The sequence below is a fragment of the Balearica regulorum genome, chromosome 23, assembly GCF_011004875.1.
Source record: "Balearica regulorum gibbericeps isolate bBalReg1 chromosome 23, bBalReg1.pri, whole genome shotgun sequence".
Taxonomy (NCBI): Eukaryota; Metazoa; Chordata; class Aves; order Gruiformes; family Gruidae; genus Balearica; species Balearica regulorum.
In genome coordinates, this window is record NC_046206.1 from 6,618,383 (window position 1) to 6,634,442 (window position 16,060).

The 16,060-nt window shown below is 41.8% G+C and overlaps 1 protein-coding gene across 2 annotated transcripts in view; it reads right to left on the reverse strand.

Moving 5' to 3' along the window:
* Window positions 1–423: 423 nt before the first annotated feature.
* Window positions 424–16,060, reverse strand: part of KCNJ5 (potassium inwardly rectifying channel subfamily J member 5) — a 45,613-nt gene continuing 29,976 nt past the window's right edge. Inside the window, exons 3-4 of one of the 2 annotated variants that reach the window (XM_075774538.1) lie at window positions 11,548–12,494; window positions 424–1,251 (exon numbers count right to left, since the gene is read on the reverse strand). In XM_075774538.1, coding sequence (XP_075630653.1) covers window positions 905–1,251; window positions 11,548–12,487 — 1,287 coding nt within the window. In that variant the 5' untranslated portion in view covers window positions 12,488–12,494 and the 3' untranslated portion in view covers window positions 424–904. The remainder of the gene's footprint in view (window positions 1,252–11,547; window positions 12,495–16,060) is intronic. The other variant, XM_010311241.2, reaches the window with a different exon arrangement.

Genomic DNA, 16,060 nt, shown 5'->3' on the forward strand with positions numbered 1-16,060 from the left:
AGAGCAGAGAATTTTGCAAACTGTTACTTACCCAGTCTACCTACTCCAGGGACTCTGTCTGAAATTCCAGAACATTTCAAACTCCCAGATGGCTACTTACTTTGTTTTAAATCATCAGCTGGAACTGAAACTGGGACATCCAGGCCAGAAAAAAACCTTCACAGATCACTGGCAAGATCTAAACTTTCTCTGGTCATGGATAGCCTATGAAATGAGTCAGAGATTCCATGAAGAGAGTACACAAAGATAGCACTTCAGTTCGCAAAGACAGTCAAAACCACTGGATAAACATGCTACAGGTTTGAGGGAAAGTTGTCCTCTTAGTAGCAGACATTTTGCTGGAAATAAATCACAATGACTGTGATCCTGGAGGAAAACACTAAAATCTATTAATAAAAATCATGAAGGCAAAACACTTCACTACATACAAGAGAGGGTTTTTTTTCCTCTTCTTTTAATTTAGCAGTAACAATGTCTACAATACATCGACTCACAAATTAAGTGAAGGTATGAAACCACATTCTTCATACTGAGAAGGGACATTCTGGAGTTTTACTTTTTAAATACTCTCTCAAGGGGGAAAGGTTCTGAACGTCCAATGAACATCTTTTGAAACAACCAGTAGTGGGAATTTCAATTTTAACAGTGATTATATTTAGTGAGCCTTGTCCACAGAGATCAAAATGCTTTGCAAGCAAGTGCAAAGCTCAGAACCTCACTGTACAGCTAAAAGGGTAGGGAAACTGAGGCACAGTGCTGTGCAGTGACTTGCCAGGACCAAGCAGCAGGCAGCAGAAATCTGGACATAAATTTCAGCTCTCTGACTCCCAGTCAGTTCCTGACTCGCCAGGCCACAGCCTCCCAGTATGTGTACATGGGTATCTACTGTCCAGCAGTTCACGTGTTATACAGGTATATCTTCTTTCACCTCTCCTGCTGTCCCATTGGCTCCATTCAATCCTACTGGTTCCCTATTTTCTTCCTCTTCTTCTTCTTCCCCTTTTGCCATCACTGTTTCTCTGCCTCCGCTCAGGAGGGTGGCACTGGAGAGGTGGCTGAGGAGCTGGCCTTCCCGGCGAGATTCAGCCAGCTCTTTGGCACAGCACACAGGAGTGTTGGTCTCGTAAGTGCTATGGAAGCTGTTATAGTCGACTTCGTAAAAATCCTTCTCCAGAGTGAGGACAGGAGTGAAGCGATGTCCCCACAGCACCTCAGTGTCCATGTAGGAGCTGCGAGCTTGGCAAGTCATCCCTGGGTAGAAACAGAAGGATGTTAAATGCAAAGCTTCCTTACATGCTCACCCAACCACTTCTTTCATTTAAAAGCACTTTCATGTTAGCTCCATACCTGATTGCTCTGGGACACAGAAAAGGTCTTTGCTTAATAAGCCTCACAAAAGCCTCTATCATGAAAAAGCTGAGCACTCAAAGGAAAAGGGATGGATTCATCACCGCATCTTCAGGCTGTTTCCTGAACCTTGTGCTTATGAGTTTGAAGTCTGGCACAACTAAGCAACTTCTCTCTGTCCTCACATTGCTCTGTTGAGGTGTTGCTTGCACGGCTGATACTAACAGCACTTCTGCTGAACCGTGCTAGAATGACATCCAACCCTGGTAGTGCTCCTCAAATCCCGACCCACACAGCCCCTAAGTCGAATGAACCACTGCCCTGCACTCCAGCTGCATCTGACTCCAGCCCTCTTCACCTAAAGCACTATCAGCAACTTCCTCCTGCACTTAGGCCAAGGCATCAAGACGTATAGCCCAAAAGGTGGAGAGGGGCACAACTCCTGGTGATTTATATGGCAAGCTGGCTTTTAAGTATCTCTGGAGGGTTCAGTCCAACTGTATTGGGTTGGCAGAAACAAAACCCACAACGCCACACAGTCAGGCTCATAAGCATATTGAATTCCGTGTATTAGTGGATTGGGGATTGAATGAACAGTGGGCAATATGAAACTGGTATTTGTCAAGCTGCTTCTCAGCCCCAAGGATCAGAGTTTATTTATTTACTCTGAAAAAGTTTAAAGAGAAGCTTTGCAGAGCAGGGATAAGAGTTCAGCATTGGCATAACTGCGAACAAATTCTCTTGGAATCACCTGCCGACTTCTCTTCCAAATATTTGTCTTCTCTTTGTCCTAGTTATGTTATGAGTTTGGAATTAATTCTGGTGAAATTTGGAAAACCTGACCTCACAAAGTCCACCCACTGTTTTCTTTTGGAGAGTGAGAGATAAGCCTGACTGGAATACACTCAAAACATGCACTTAATCCAGTTCCTGGCCAATACTTCCAAGTCTAACCCCTGCAGCCCAAAGTACACAAACAGAAATCTAAAGCAACGCATAGGGGGAAAAATATCAGTGTCAGATGCTTCAGGGAAGAGCGCATCATCTATTTTCACCATGTGAGCTCAACTAAGTGACTGAAATCTGAGAGTAATCAGAAAACTCCTTTCCTTAAAAAAAAAAAAAAAAAGGCACCTTTGTGAAAAGACAAATATTTTGTTTTCATAATTGCTACAGTCCGTTAAAAGACACCTACACGAGCGAGTTCTCTGGAAAGTTTTATTTGCCTCATATTGCTTTCCTTAGTTTAAAGCTATCAGGCCAGGAGTATATTAGTTGCTTTTGGTTCTTGAAAAGGGAAAAGAGGGACAGTGATACGGGCAACACTGAGAAATTTCCAGTTCTGTATCACAGACTGAAAAGCCAATTTTTCCCCCCAAGAAAATCTGCAGGAGTATTTACTTCTGGGCAGGAACAACAAGTACAGAGTTAGTCATAGTGTTCTAGTGTGCCTGCTTCCTGGACCGGAAGGAACTGGGAAGTGCAGAGGCTGCTATGAAAAATACAGTAATGGAAGAAAAAATTCCCCCAAGTATTTTTACCTTAAGGAGAAGCTCCATTCAGGTACAGTGTCTTTTTCAGGAAACTTCTGCTTTTGCTTTACAAGTAAAAAACAGTGTGGAGACCACTCTTGACTATACAGTGACACTACATCACCTGCCCTGGACTCCTCAGTCCTTGAAGCAAAGACTGGTTAATCTTCACGCCCTTGTTTCAGCTAACAAAGAGCATCTCAATGCGTAGGCAGCTCCTTGACTCCTCCTAATTTCTGAGTCCTGCTATGGTTTTTCTCAGGAGAGCTGTGTCACTGACACTTGCCATAGTGTTGACCTCCCTGGGCTCTTATTACAGGCTGGTTTGAGGGTCAGTAATGCAGGGCTGCAGGGCTAATCCCATTTTCTGATCCTCCCGCATGCTGGGAGGCCAGGCAACCAGCAGCATGTGCATGTACGGTAAGGAGACAGTTAAAATGAACTAGCCCTTTTTCCTTTAGACTAAGCTGGTTTTGCACCAGAAATCATGAAGGCCTTCAAGTGCCTCCTCCACGCTTTGAGCGCTTTCAAAGCCCTGCAAAGACAGCAGGAGAGCAGACCACTCAGGCTCTCAGGCTTAGGTCCTGTGAATGAGCTGGTTGATTCTTACCATGGCTTTCCATGTGCTGCATAAAGGTACCGTGTAGCTGTCCCCAAGGCCAAGATGGGGTGTGCCTGGTAAATGTGGGGGCCTGAGGCATCCTAAAGGAACTCCTGCCTTATAATCAGGACCTGAAATAGCTCCTTCCCTGGGGGCAGTACCTGACAGTGAACCTGAGCTCCAGAGACACAATCATAGTTATCTCCTGCTGTAAGTATTCAATTAAGGAAGGAACAATAGAAAGCTTTCAACAACCAAATATTGCACACTGCCAGCTTCCTGCAGTAGCTGCTTTCTGTAACCCCAGGGGTACACAGAGCCAGCACAATAAGACAACTTGTAATTGCTCCATAATCCCGTTCAAATATTTCTTTTTATCACATGTGCAGTGGTGTTTTAATTGCGTGGGGACATACTGCTTGGCAACTCCTACATTACCCAGTAAACAACAGCATTGTCTCTGCTTCAAATTCCATTAAGTGCCTGCTTTGCAGGCTGCCCTGTGCTCTCCAGCCTGGTTAATTAATGCATCTGTAATGTCCCTAGCTAATTATTGCCTCTGTAACTGTAAAAAGATGACAGAAGAGGTGTGGAAACAATAAACCTTACTTTTATTAAGAGCACATGGATGCAGCCACTTTCCCCTTGCACGCAATGTGCGCTGTGCCCTCTGTGTAACACCTTTCCGACATGGCTGTGGGCTCTCTGCAAAAACCAGTGGTTTCATTTCCCATGCCTTGCTCATCCGAGTCCATGGGACATCTTGGGTGTAGTGAATTGCTCCGTGGCATGCTCGTACCCATCAAGAACCACACCAACTTTGCTGTTCTACTTCAGTGCAGTAGCACCATCATTTGGAATCCTACTACGGCTGCCCGAAGCACTGACACTTCGGAGAGTACAAGAAACTGAGGAATATTTCAAACTCTCAGAATTTCTTGCAAAAATAATGATAGTATTTATGGCCCTGATAAAAGCTGCTAATCCTTTTCTTAAAGTAGATATAACTACACATTTTGGATTTAAATGGTACAGATATTTGGTATAGAAAAGTGATGTTTGGTGACTTGGGTATTTCATTTAAATAAGTTCATGTCAAAATAATATCCTCATTGCCCCTTTGGCAGTCTAAGTCAATGTGCTTCAAAGCTTCTTTAAAAATAAAGTCATTGAGATTTTTATTTTTCAAGTGTATTGTATTTTCTGGATAGTAAGACCATTAGAAGTTTAATTTTCTCCTAAATGGTTTAAAAAATGAAAAAGTATGTTTAATATAAATTTGTAGAATCTGTCAATTGTGGAAAATGTGAAATGGCATGTGAAATCTTCAGCTTTCAAGTTTTAGTTACAGCTTCCTCGTCTCTTAATTCAGCAGCTTAGCTTTCAGTTGCAAACAAAACTCAGTTTGAATTGAAACCAGAAAAAGGTTTGTACAAAGTTATAAGCAGATGCACCAAATTTTCCATAAAGCTGGAACCAGTTCCAGGCTTTTTAGAAAGCTGGAGACCAGAGGACTGTCTCCTGGTTTCAAGTTCTGCAATAAACATTTCATAGAATTTTAACGATAATTTCATTATAGCAGAATCCTAAGAAGTGGATTTTTTTGTCTGTCGGCTGGAGTCACTACATCACAGGATCAATAACAAAGTTTGTGCATGTTCCTGTTTAAGGCAGCCATAGATGCCTTCCTAAAAGCTCGTTTCTGGTTTCCAGTAGATGAAAAGATGCAAAATATATTGCTATGTGTATTAAACCAGGTGTTTCATTACATTCGAGACCTGAGAGAGTCACTGAGGAAAGACTGGTGTGTAAAATAGGTGTTAGGGAACTCTACCAATAAGGCACTTTTCTGTCATCAAAATCAGTTGGGATCAAGCAGCTTACATTTTATCAAAGGCAAAGGAATGTTAATGCGTGCCGACAAAAAGCAGTTATTTGATGGCTCACTCAGTAAGGAGCTTGCTTTTTCTGCAGTGTACTCAATGGGAGTTGCGGATTTTAGAACATTTCATCGCTTGCAATGCCCCTGATTATGCAACTGGAGCAGACGCTTCTGGCTCTGCCACACTGCTAGGAAAAGTGGCGATTGCTCCTCATTTCCAGGTCTTGTATACCCTTAGGTTACCAGTTAAAATCAAACTTGATTATCACAAGCCAAATCTAAAGTGCATTTGCAGCTGTTTGGTTATCCAGAGATGAACCAGCAATCTCTCCAACTGTTGGAGGATGCAGATTTTCGTCAAACATACCGGCATAGCCAGTACCTTTGCTGGCAGTTTAATGGGAGAGGGCAAGGGGACCACAAAGCATGATCTACCAGCCCAAGAAACTGCCCCAGGCTTCAATTTGATCATATCAGCAGTATAGTTGAATCTTTCAGTACTGCTACGCGGCCTGAACTTTCTTAGCGGGTAGAGATATCCCAGCCCCTGGGGCTGTCAAGACAACATTTTTCATCAGCCTAAAATTAACTCTCCTCATTTAAATGCCACAGAGCTCAGTGATTATCTGCTGGCAAAATGTCATGTGGATGTTGACTGTATGTCTGCCATATTTCCTAGGCTCTCTCTGCAGTTCAGACACAGATACTGCTGCAAGTGATTTCACTTCTCTGTCCTTGTTTTCATACACTATTGTATGCAGAGTGAGTTTTCCCCTTGTACTGGATGCACTAAAGCTGCATAATACATACTCTGCTCCTTGAGCTGAGCTCCACCTACGCTACAAGAGTACAGAGAAAGAACTGATGGACTCGGAGGTATAGTGACAGACTGATGTAAGTTAGAATGGCAAGGAGTAGTTATAAAAATTTTAAGTTCTATCACTCTAATTAGGCAATACATATCTTCAGATTAACATCAGCATTTGGATAGTTATAAAATTTATTAGTCCCTTTACATTAATTAGACCAAAGAACACTGTAACCTCCAAAAAGTCAATATACCTCCAACTTGAAAAGGAATATTAGAAGGTAGGAGCATGGTCCTCCAATTATTTGTGCTTGTCTCCATGTCTGGGCTTGATTCACTTTGATTTTTATACCAGAGGAGAGTAATAGGATTTTAATTTATCTGAATCCTCTCCAGGCATGCAAAAGCTCCTGGGCACTAGAAATATATATATATATATATATATAAAGGACCTTATGATTTAAAGACCTTGGATTCAATTGCCACGTCTCTACCAGACAGAACCTGAACACCAAGCTCACACCGTGTAACTTTAAGCCCCTCACAAAGGCATTTACAGCGACTGCAGAGGCACCTAAGATGACTAGCCTGCCAACATCTACCTCCGGAGGACGACTCAGCTCATGAAAAGAATGACTTGAGATGTCTCTCTCTTCCCCATAATTATATAAACAGTTTCTGTAACAGTTCTGCAAGGTCCTTCTTACAGAAAACTTATTTATATGCAAAATGCAAAACAAAACGACAACCCAAACCAGATGATGAATGCACAAAAACCCCATTTAGTAATGTCACCCTTCCTTTGTTCTCCCATGAAAATCATTATTACTTTCAGGATATCTTATGTTGTGACTACTTCTTTTGGTCCTGTTTTTACAGTCAGGAAATTTTACTATGTCCTCTGTAAAGGTAGATAAATTGAGGTGCAAAAAAGCTGCTGTTTGCTGCACTCTCACAGGGACAGGATGAGGTAAATTACTTGTAATCATTAAACCACCTTTTATCACACACAGAAATCTGCATGTCTATTCTTTCCTAAGAGTTTATTAAAACTTCATTTAGTGACTGGACTAATCAGGCATCTGGACTGTCTCTTGTGGCTTATTTAATGGTGGTGCAAAAAAGAGGTAATGAAAACCAGTGAGGACCAAAAGTAAAGTAACCACTGCTATCTGTATGCCTGGACAATAGCAATGCTGGACACGGTAAGTACAGAATGAGGCTTGCAGGACCGCTACTGATAAATCAGGTTTTGGTTAATTGTCTGTAAATAGCAGTAGAAGGGTAAAGTTGGAAGAGTGATGGCTTACAGAAAAAAAAAAATTAAAAATAAAAATCGGACTCTCCAATGTTCTCTCATTGAATCAGCCAAATTCTTCATCATAACCCAGCTGACTCTCCATGCACATAGAAGGGGGATCTGAGTCTCCACTGCTCTCCTAGGTTCCAGCAGCCTTGCTTTATACACCACGTTCAATTCAGGATCAGGAGGATAAGGGCAAGAGGTTTGGCCAACAACAGCCTAGACCTAGTCTGTCGACAGGACGGCTCGCATTTTTTGTTGCCACTGTGGGAAGCAGAAAGGCAGTGAAAGCAAAAATGCATTCACTTTGCAAACAGATTTTCCACCTTCACTTCTTCCCTTTTGCTGCAGGTCAAATTTGGGCCAGCTGATCTTGACAAGTATCCCTTTCAGATAAGGCAAAAGAGAATTAATTCCCTAAAGTAATCTCTGTGACCAATTCATTAAGTAGGCACTGTGAGTGCTGCTGCTGCTTCAAGATGCCCACGAAGCAGCACTGGAAGTCAGTGTCATCTATATTGATTTTGCCTTTACAGTGGTCATTATACTCAGCAATGATCTCACCGGATCTGCCCAGAAACTTAGTCTCCCTTTGGCATTTTTTAATTTCTCGTGGAGCCACAGTGCCTCAACCAAAATATTGATTGGCAAGACCGGTGTCACTGGGCTTTCTGCCGCAGCTGGCTCTGTGGGTTCGTTAGGAGAATAGCTGTGGAACCCTGGAGAGCTCTCAATACAATAATACAATGTTTATTTTCTTTCTCGGCAAAATAAAAACATTGCATTTTAGGCTGGCTGGTATGTTTCTTGTGTGGTGCTATTCTTCAGTGTGCTGTTATTTATCCTTTTAAAAATTCAAGTCAACTTGAAAACAAAAACATGGTTTTAAACCACAATGTTTCATTTTGTAAAAAAACCAATGACTTGCAGTGTTTCAGCTCTTCAGAATGTATTCTACACTTTTCATTTGAAACTATTTACCATCTTTGTCTTCCACTGGATCAGAATTAAACTTAAATGTCAGGGGTAAGAGTTACTTGTTTGAGAGGAGACAATACATTTGTAATGTGTGTGTGGTTGGTTAAAGCTCCTGGAAATAGCTATAAAATTGCTCTCCCAAATGTTTCAGTGAAAAATATTCACGCTTTTAGTCAAGATATTACATTTAAATTTCTTTAGTCATTTGTATGTTGACAATCGCCATTTTGACCTGCTTTCAAAATACCTTATGAAAATACATAGCTGTCTTTCCCCCCCCAGTGCAGGGTGCATTCATGGTATGATTTGCTGTTGTCTGTAAAGGCGGAATAAGTTTCCATTAATTTTTACTCCTGACAACTGCAGAGCTGAGCCACCGCTGAGCCAGCACAAAGGACTCGCTTGCCTCTTGTGCACCATGAACAGGGCTATATATGCTGACCAGTTGTACGTCTGGACACCGAGACGGTGGTTCCTAGTTTCTCATAGGGGTTACACTAAGGGAACAAATGGCCTGTTGCATTTTTATACTGCCCTGAACCTGACCAGGTTGTAACAGTGTCATGATTTAATAGAAGTCATGCTGCAAGTAAATTATACCATTCCTGAAAGCAGCTGGGGCTGGAACAATACAATAGGAAGGAAAGAACCTAAAGAATTTGCTTGGAGCAAATTTTAAGGTATGGAGGTAGGCATAAAATCCCTCAAACTGCTTTATCAACATTAGGAAGTGTGAGGACAAAGCAGGAAAGCACAAACACTGTGCTTCTGCAAGCCACTCTCATTGTGGCAAAATATCACACCTCCCCCTGCCCGGTTGCCATATGTCATTCAGAAAATCATCTCAGCCTCCGAATTAGCTAACAACGTCATCTGAGGTCCACTCTGCTCTAAGTTCAATGCAAACTGGCTCTTCTAGCTCCAATTTTGGAATTTCACAGCCTGTCTTCCAAGACCAGAATAATTCATTTCCACAGATGTATGCTCCTTAATATCATTACACACTGGCCTGTACAACCCCTCTGGGAGAGGAGCCCATTTGTAAAGCAGTATTATTCCTATGCCATGCTTTTAATTTTGAGGTTGTTATTGATAATGACTTCCTCTCACACATATCTAGCAGAGGCTGAGCTTTCATAAGAGGAAGGCAGTGCAGTAGCAGTTCTAACAGAATTCGATAGTGTCACTGTGTGAGGAGGAAAGAGGCTTTGGACAAACAAGGAACTGCATTCCATGTTCAGATTAGGAGGTTCTAGTGTCTAGTAAATGTTTAGGCTACAAAGTAAGCTTCCATTACAAATCTTTGCCTTTTCCACCTACCCTTCTTTTGCCACATCTCTACAATACTCTGCTGGGAAAGAGATCTGCCTAGTAATGCCAAATGAATTCCATTTGTACAATACAGTACTCCAACCTAGGTACAGTGCAATCTATACATAACCTCCCATTAGCTCTGCCTGGAAAAGTCAGCTATTTCTACTCAGCTAATGACTAAAGGGAAATACTGGGAAACTGAATTAGCTCTCTAGAGAGCTGTCTTTAAGAGCGATGGTCTGGGATGCAGGAATTTGAGAGACTATTTACCCTTACATCTGGCTGTTAGGAGACTAACAAGGACGAATCTCTAGAGGGGGATGATATTAATAGTAAGCAAGGGCCAGAATGTGAGACAGGGTGCCCATACCACTGAGTACTCCTATCAAGCCAAAAACTCTTGCAAGTGTTTCAGAGAGAACCCATGCCTCATCAAGATGGAAAAATCCCCAAATACCACCAACAGAAAAAACCTGGGTTCACAGTGCCATCTCATAACTAAAATCCTTAAAGACCAAAGTGCAAAACTACTTATAAAAGCTTTTTTGCATCTCTGACCCTTTCTGTGGTTCCACATCTCCAGACAGCAATTCTCTCCTCAGTGCTGCCTGTAGTCCCATTCCCCTTAAATGCCCCGATTTGACATGCTGCCAACCCCAGACTCAGACAGCCTGCCTGAAGGGAGTGTCAGCATCTCAGGGTGCTTAAACATGCTTGCTGTTTAGCAAGAAGCACAGCAGATAGAGCCTGCCAGCTCCTCCTCAAAGCCTGGAATAAATGAATTAGCTGCAAGTGGTAAAATGACCCCACGGTGCCATGTCTTGTAGGTGAGACTCCACAGTAAACGCATCCTCCTCACTAGCCAGACCCCTAGGAGATACACTGCATCCCACCTGGGAATGGAGCCTGGAGGCTGTCATGGCCATCCATTGACTCAGCTTGAGAGGTACACTACCACCTCCCTTTTCTGCACTTTGGAAATCTGAGGCAAACAACTTTTCCAGATTTATTATGACGTATGTAGGCTTCTTTCACCAACTGCCACAAATATACCCAGAGGAGGAAATTGGGAATCAGCTGAGTATATCTCCTAATCTACCCATTACACAGCATTGTTTTATGCTGTTAAACAGCTGCTGGGTTGCAAGAGTCACAAAAGCAGTTTCTGTATTTTTCCTCTTTGAGCTTCTTTTGAAAAATATATGTCCTGCATCACGTGCAAGTCATTCAGTTTCAGCACATGCTGTTTTATGGGACATAGTAATACTTGGGCACTTCCTTCATAGCCTCCGCACCACAGCCATACCTACAATAGCACAGTTACTGCCAATTTTTTATACAGAGGAGAAACGGAAAAAGATTTGTGCCATGAATTTTGATCTCAGAAAACAGGACCACGAGAGACCTCACAATTTCTTTTAGCCATTCCTTTTTTCCCATGGATCAGTTCTAAGTGTTTATGGATAGCTTCTCGACTAACCCCTTTGTCTGAATGCCGGACTTATAAAAAGAGCATGAAACACTACAACATGAGCTAAAGGACCTGTCTTTTAATTGTTAGCTATCTCAGACCACAATATCCCACCTGAATCAGGCACTAGAGAAGGACAAATAACCAACCTGTTCTCAGTCCAGGTGACATTGACAGCAAAATTTTAATGCCAAACTCCATTTTTCCCCTTTCCCTCTCTACAGTTGGACTCGATGATCTTAAAGGTCCTTTCCAATCTAAATGATTCTATGATTCTATGAAAATTGTGCTCATTTTTGACAAGTCCTTACCTGTTGCTTCCACCATTCCTTCAAGGATGACCACAATTTCAAACTCCTCCTTCTCCAGTTGGGTGCGGGACATCTCCCAGAAGGGGCTCTTCTCATTGATTTCATGCGAGATGATAAGAGGTGACACCAGGAACAATCTGTCATCTCCAGTGTCAAATCCCACGTTGATGTCCGTTTGGTTCAAGGGGATGAACTCTCCTTCTTTGGTCTGTTTGGACTTAATCAGTTTGGCTCTAATGGAAGCCTCAACAATGTGGGAATTTCGGAGGTCTCCAACCCGGAACATGAGACAGAGCTTCTCATCCCTCATGGAAATCACTGCGTTGTTGGAAAACATGAGGGTTTCAGCCCTCTTCTTTGGTTGGCTGATCTTGACAAACATACATCCCACCATGAACGCATTGACAATGGAGCCCAGAATAGCCTGGATCAGGAGCAATACGATGCCTTCTGGGCACTTCTCCGTTATGACCCTATAGCCATACCCAATTGTTGTCTCAGTCTCGATAGAAAACAGAAATGCAGAAACAAATCCACTGAGATTTTCAACACAGGGAATCCAGTTCTCATCTTCAAGATGGTCCAGGTCTCCCCGGATATAGGCAATAAGCCACCATATGAACCCAAAAAACAACCAAGTGATGGTATAGACCATAGTGAAGACAAGAAGATTAAACCGCCACTTGAGGTCCACCAGAGTAGTGAAGAGGTCACTAAGGTATCGATAGGTTTCTTGGACATTTCCATGGTGAACATTGCACTTGCCACTTTTCTCCATGTAACGCTGACGTGGCTTCTTACCTTCTGCTGATATGAGGCGGGTTCGGTCAGTGGCAATGGGGACATCATCCCGAGCCTGTTTGGGAATCTTCTTAGGGTCTCTGGATGTAACTCCGATGTCCATGTCCTGGTTCATGAAGATCCTAGAATCTCTGGCCATGGCTGGGCTGTGGGAGAACAAAGAAATAAAGTTTAAGATAGGAGGGAAAGAGCTGAGACAAAAGCCTGTCTGAACCATTACGACAGACCAGGACAACAGACATTGCAAATATTAATGCTACACTGACAAACTTTGCTCCATGCTGGTACAGGGCTGGAGACAGGCTGATTCTACATCAGGAATGTTCTTCACTAGGGCCATGTCTTTCCTCCTAGTATTGTTTTGGGAAACATTTTGAAAGGCTTCAGCACTTCTCTTGCAACAGCCACTTGCTAAATATAATGCTGCATTGAACTGGATGTTAAATACTGATTCATAATACACAGTCTCTTCAAACATGAACCAGCTACCAGTCATTCTGCTTAATGCACTACTGGAACCTCAGAAAATAGGGTGATGAGCACAGTCTGGGAGTTATGAAATAGGCAAACCTTGTTACGGTGTTTTGGTTTGGGGTTTGAGTTGGGTTTTTTTTTTTTTGGTCCTTAGATTTTTTTTTACACCCAAAATTTGCTTGAGATCACAACTAGAAGCAAAGTAAAGACACATCAACATATATTTTCAAGAGGGACTGGAGATTTTTGGAGCCTCAGGTTTTGGGTATGTACCAAGAGAAACCATAGAAATGAAAAGAAAATGCTGAGCACCACTGTCTACCTAAATCTCACATAAGTCTAAATTATGCATGAAAGTTTCCCTTGCAGTCAGCAGAGAAAGGCACCTTGAGGGATAATTCAGATTTCAGGTGTGCTGAATCACCTTCTGGAAGTACCCACCCCTTCCACAAATTATTCTGGGAGCCTGGGCTCCAAATGTGAAATGGGCTTTTAATGTAGCATCTTGAATTATGTGTCTGAAGGTGGGATGAATCCAGGCCTACTGTTAATCAGATATATCATAACCCACCCCTTTACTTCATCTGACATTAAACAAAAACTCCAGACACTTTTAGAAACGTAACAGACAGCTATTAAAAAGCCCACTGTCGACATGCAAAACTATGCTTAACAAGATACAAATAAATAACACAAAATGATGGCTGCAATGATTTTTGCAGATTAGAATGTAACATCCTGTTTACCGAGATGATTAGATACTCCTTTAAAAAAACCCCACACATGCTCTACTGAAAAATGAGAATCTTGACTCTGAATGCAAGGCACAGACAAAATCTCTGTGAAAGACTACCTAAGAAGCCTTAGGGATATCAAAGATAGAGTAGCAATATTCTCTATGGCGTTCATTCTCTGCATTGTCCTCTGCAAATCCTATTAAAACCTAACTAAATCTATTACTGCTCCCTCTATCTTTAATCTTCTTATGCGTCTGTGAATGAGAAAAGGTGTAGAGATACAATTAAGAGTATCTTGGGAAAGACAATTTTAAGATTGAGCAAAGTAGCTTCATCTTTTCGGTATTAAAAAGCACAAAGGGTGGGCGGGAAGGAAGCAGAGGCAGGATGAATAAATGAAGCAACAAATTTCCACTTCCATTCTGCTGTAGCCAAGTCTGGTTAACAGCAAAGAATTACTCTTAGCCCTTGTATAAGTCACCATCAATCATTACTCCAATGAAGCAGCCAGAGCCTGTTGCTGGAACCATACCCGCTGGCTCTGTTCACTAGGGAGCCCAGCCATCTGTCCACGCCGCAGTCCCAAAGCTTCTTCGTGCTGGCAAATTTGCCTGGTTTGAAGGGTTTGGGCCAGGGCTGAGGCAGTGCAGCCACAGGAAGGGGTAAATAATAGGGATTAATGATGCTGGGATGGGAAGTTAGGAGGAATCAGGTTTGCTGCCCTCACTGCATGTGATCCTGGACATGGGCTAGATAACCCCAGCGCTGTGCTGTTCCCTTCCTCAAACAGCAACATCAAGGATTTGGGCAGAATATTAATCCTTACCTCTATTTCTTTCACTTCTGAAGGTAGGACTCCTGAGAGCCGGCTCGTGGTATATTTAGATATATCTTCAGTCACTTTCTACTCCTTGTGGCAAATTCAAGTCTCCCGGACCGGCTCTCTGCTGCCTGACGGTGTATGTCTATTTACATGCATGCAAAGTGTCTGCTAGATGCTGTCAAATTATAAGGGTACATGTTGATTCTCACTTCACAACATGTGAAAGCATGTGCCAAGTCAGAACAATCACACACTTTTTTTTCCCCCCCCTCTTTAATAGGGAAAGAAGCATCCCATCCACTGACTTAAAGAGAATTAGGTACAGAGGAGAACCTCTTCACTTCCTTCTTATGAATATTACTTTTGATCTTTGTTTGCGTTGTTTGATTAAGTTAAAATTACTGCATTTGGACTAAAAAGCTTTTGAACAATCTATGTGTAGAAATGTAAAAACAGGTAAGTGTTGCATGTTTTCAATTTTAAAATAATTGTTTTAAAGATAATTTTGTTATAAAAGTTACATTTGAAGCTGAGTTTCACTTCCGCTGACACTACGTAAGAGAAAACAATCAATTCCAAGACATTAATCTATAGTGTAAGGTTTCATATTTTAGATTCATACCAAAGAGACCAAAAGGATCTTGAAACATATTAAAAAGAACAGAATAGAATAAAAACAACCAAAAGCCTAAATCCCTAGAAATACCACTCTGGTGAAGCAGAGGGACTGCCCATTAATGAAAGTACAGGAAAACCTGCTTTAACTAAAACTCAAGAGACTGGCAACATCACTTTTCTAATGCTACTGCTCTTTAACAATAGGTCAAGTGAAATCTTTCTGGAAAGCTTCAGGAACACCTTACAAGTGGTCCATTAAGGCAGAAAAATTCCTGCTGTCTATGAACTTTACTGACGGTTTCAGTGGCATTACAATTTGTAATACTTCATCTTAAGCTCTCCCATTGTATTATAAGCATAACCTCAGTATGTGGTTATTGAAAATAATTAAGCACATGAATCTTTGCATTAGACTCTTTAAAAGCAATAATACTGGTTAGCAGTTTGAGCACTGGTTTGCATGTCTGAAGACTAGCCAGCTTTCTGTTCAAAATTATTTCAGTATTTTTTCTCTAATTCTGAGCAAATCGCTGAGTGTCCTTCTGCCTTCATTCCTCAACCGTAAAATTTGTGATATGGATATGAATGGTCTGTGAGATCCTAGGCACAAGAATCTTCTAGGAAATTTGCTATCATTCCCTTAGTAGTTTAACTGCTCTGGGAAACTTTAGCACAAATGACAAGATACTATAAAAGGAGTACTGTACCTATGTAAGGATTTGGTTAACTCCTTCATCGTATAATATACTGCTACTGCTATCAAGCATACACATCTTTTCCAGATAATGGTAATTATGTGCAAGCATCTCACAGAGATTTAGACTTCAGTTTGTAAATCACTGTTCCCTCCAGCAAAGAGATCTGTGAGATGAAATTGCCTCTTATAGTCACACGCACCCTCCTGTTTCACTGGCATTTACCATCTTTGGTTAACCAAGGCCGGGATAATAAAAATGTCACTTTTGTACAAAGCTGCTTTCCTTTTGGACAGGCTACTGCAAAAGGAGATGTGAGTCAGTGTATTATCAACCTTGCAAAGAGGCTTTTCATCAGACTTGCT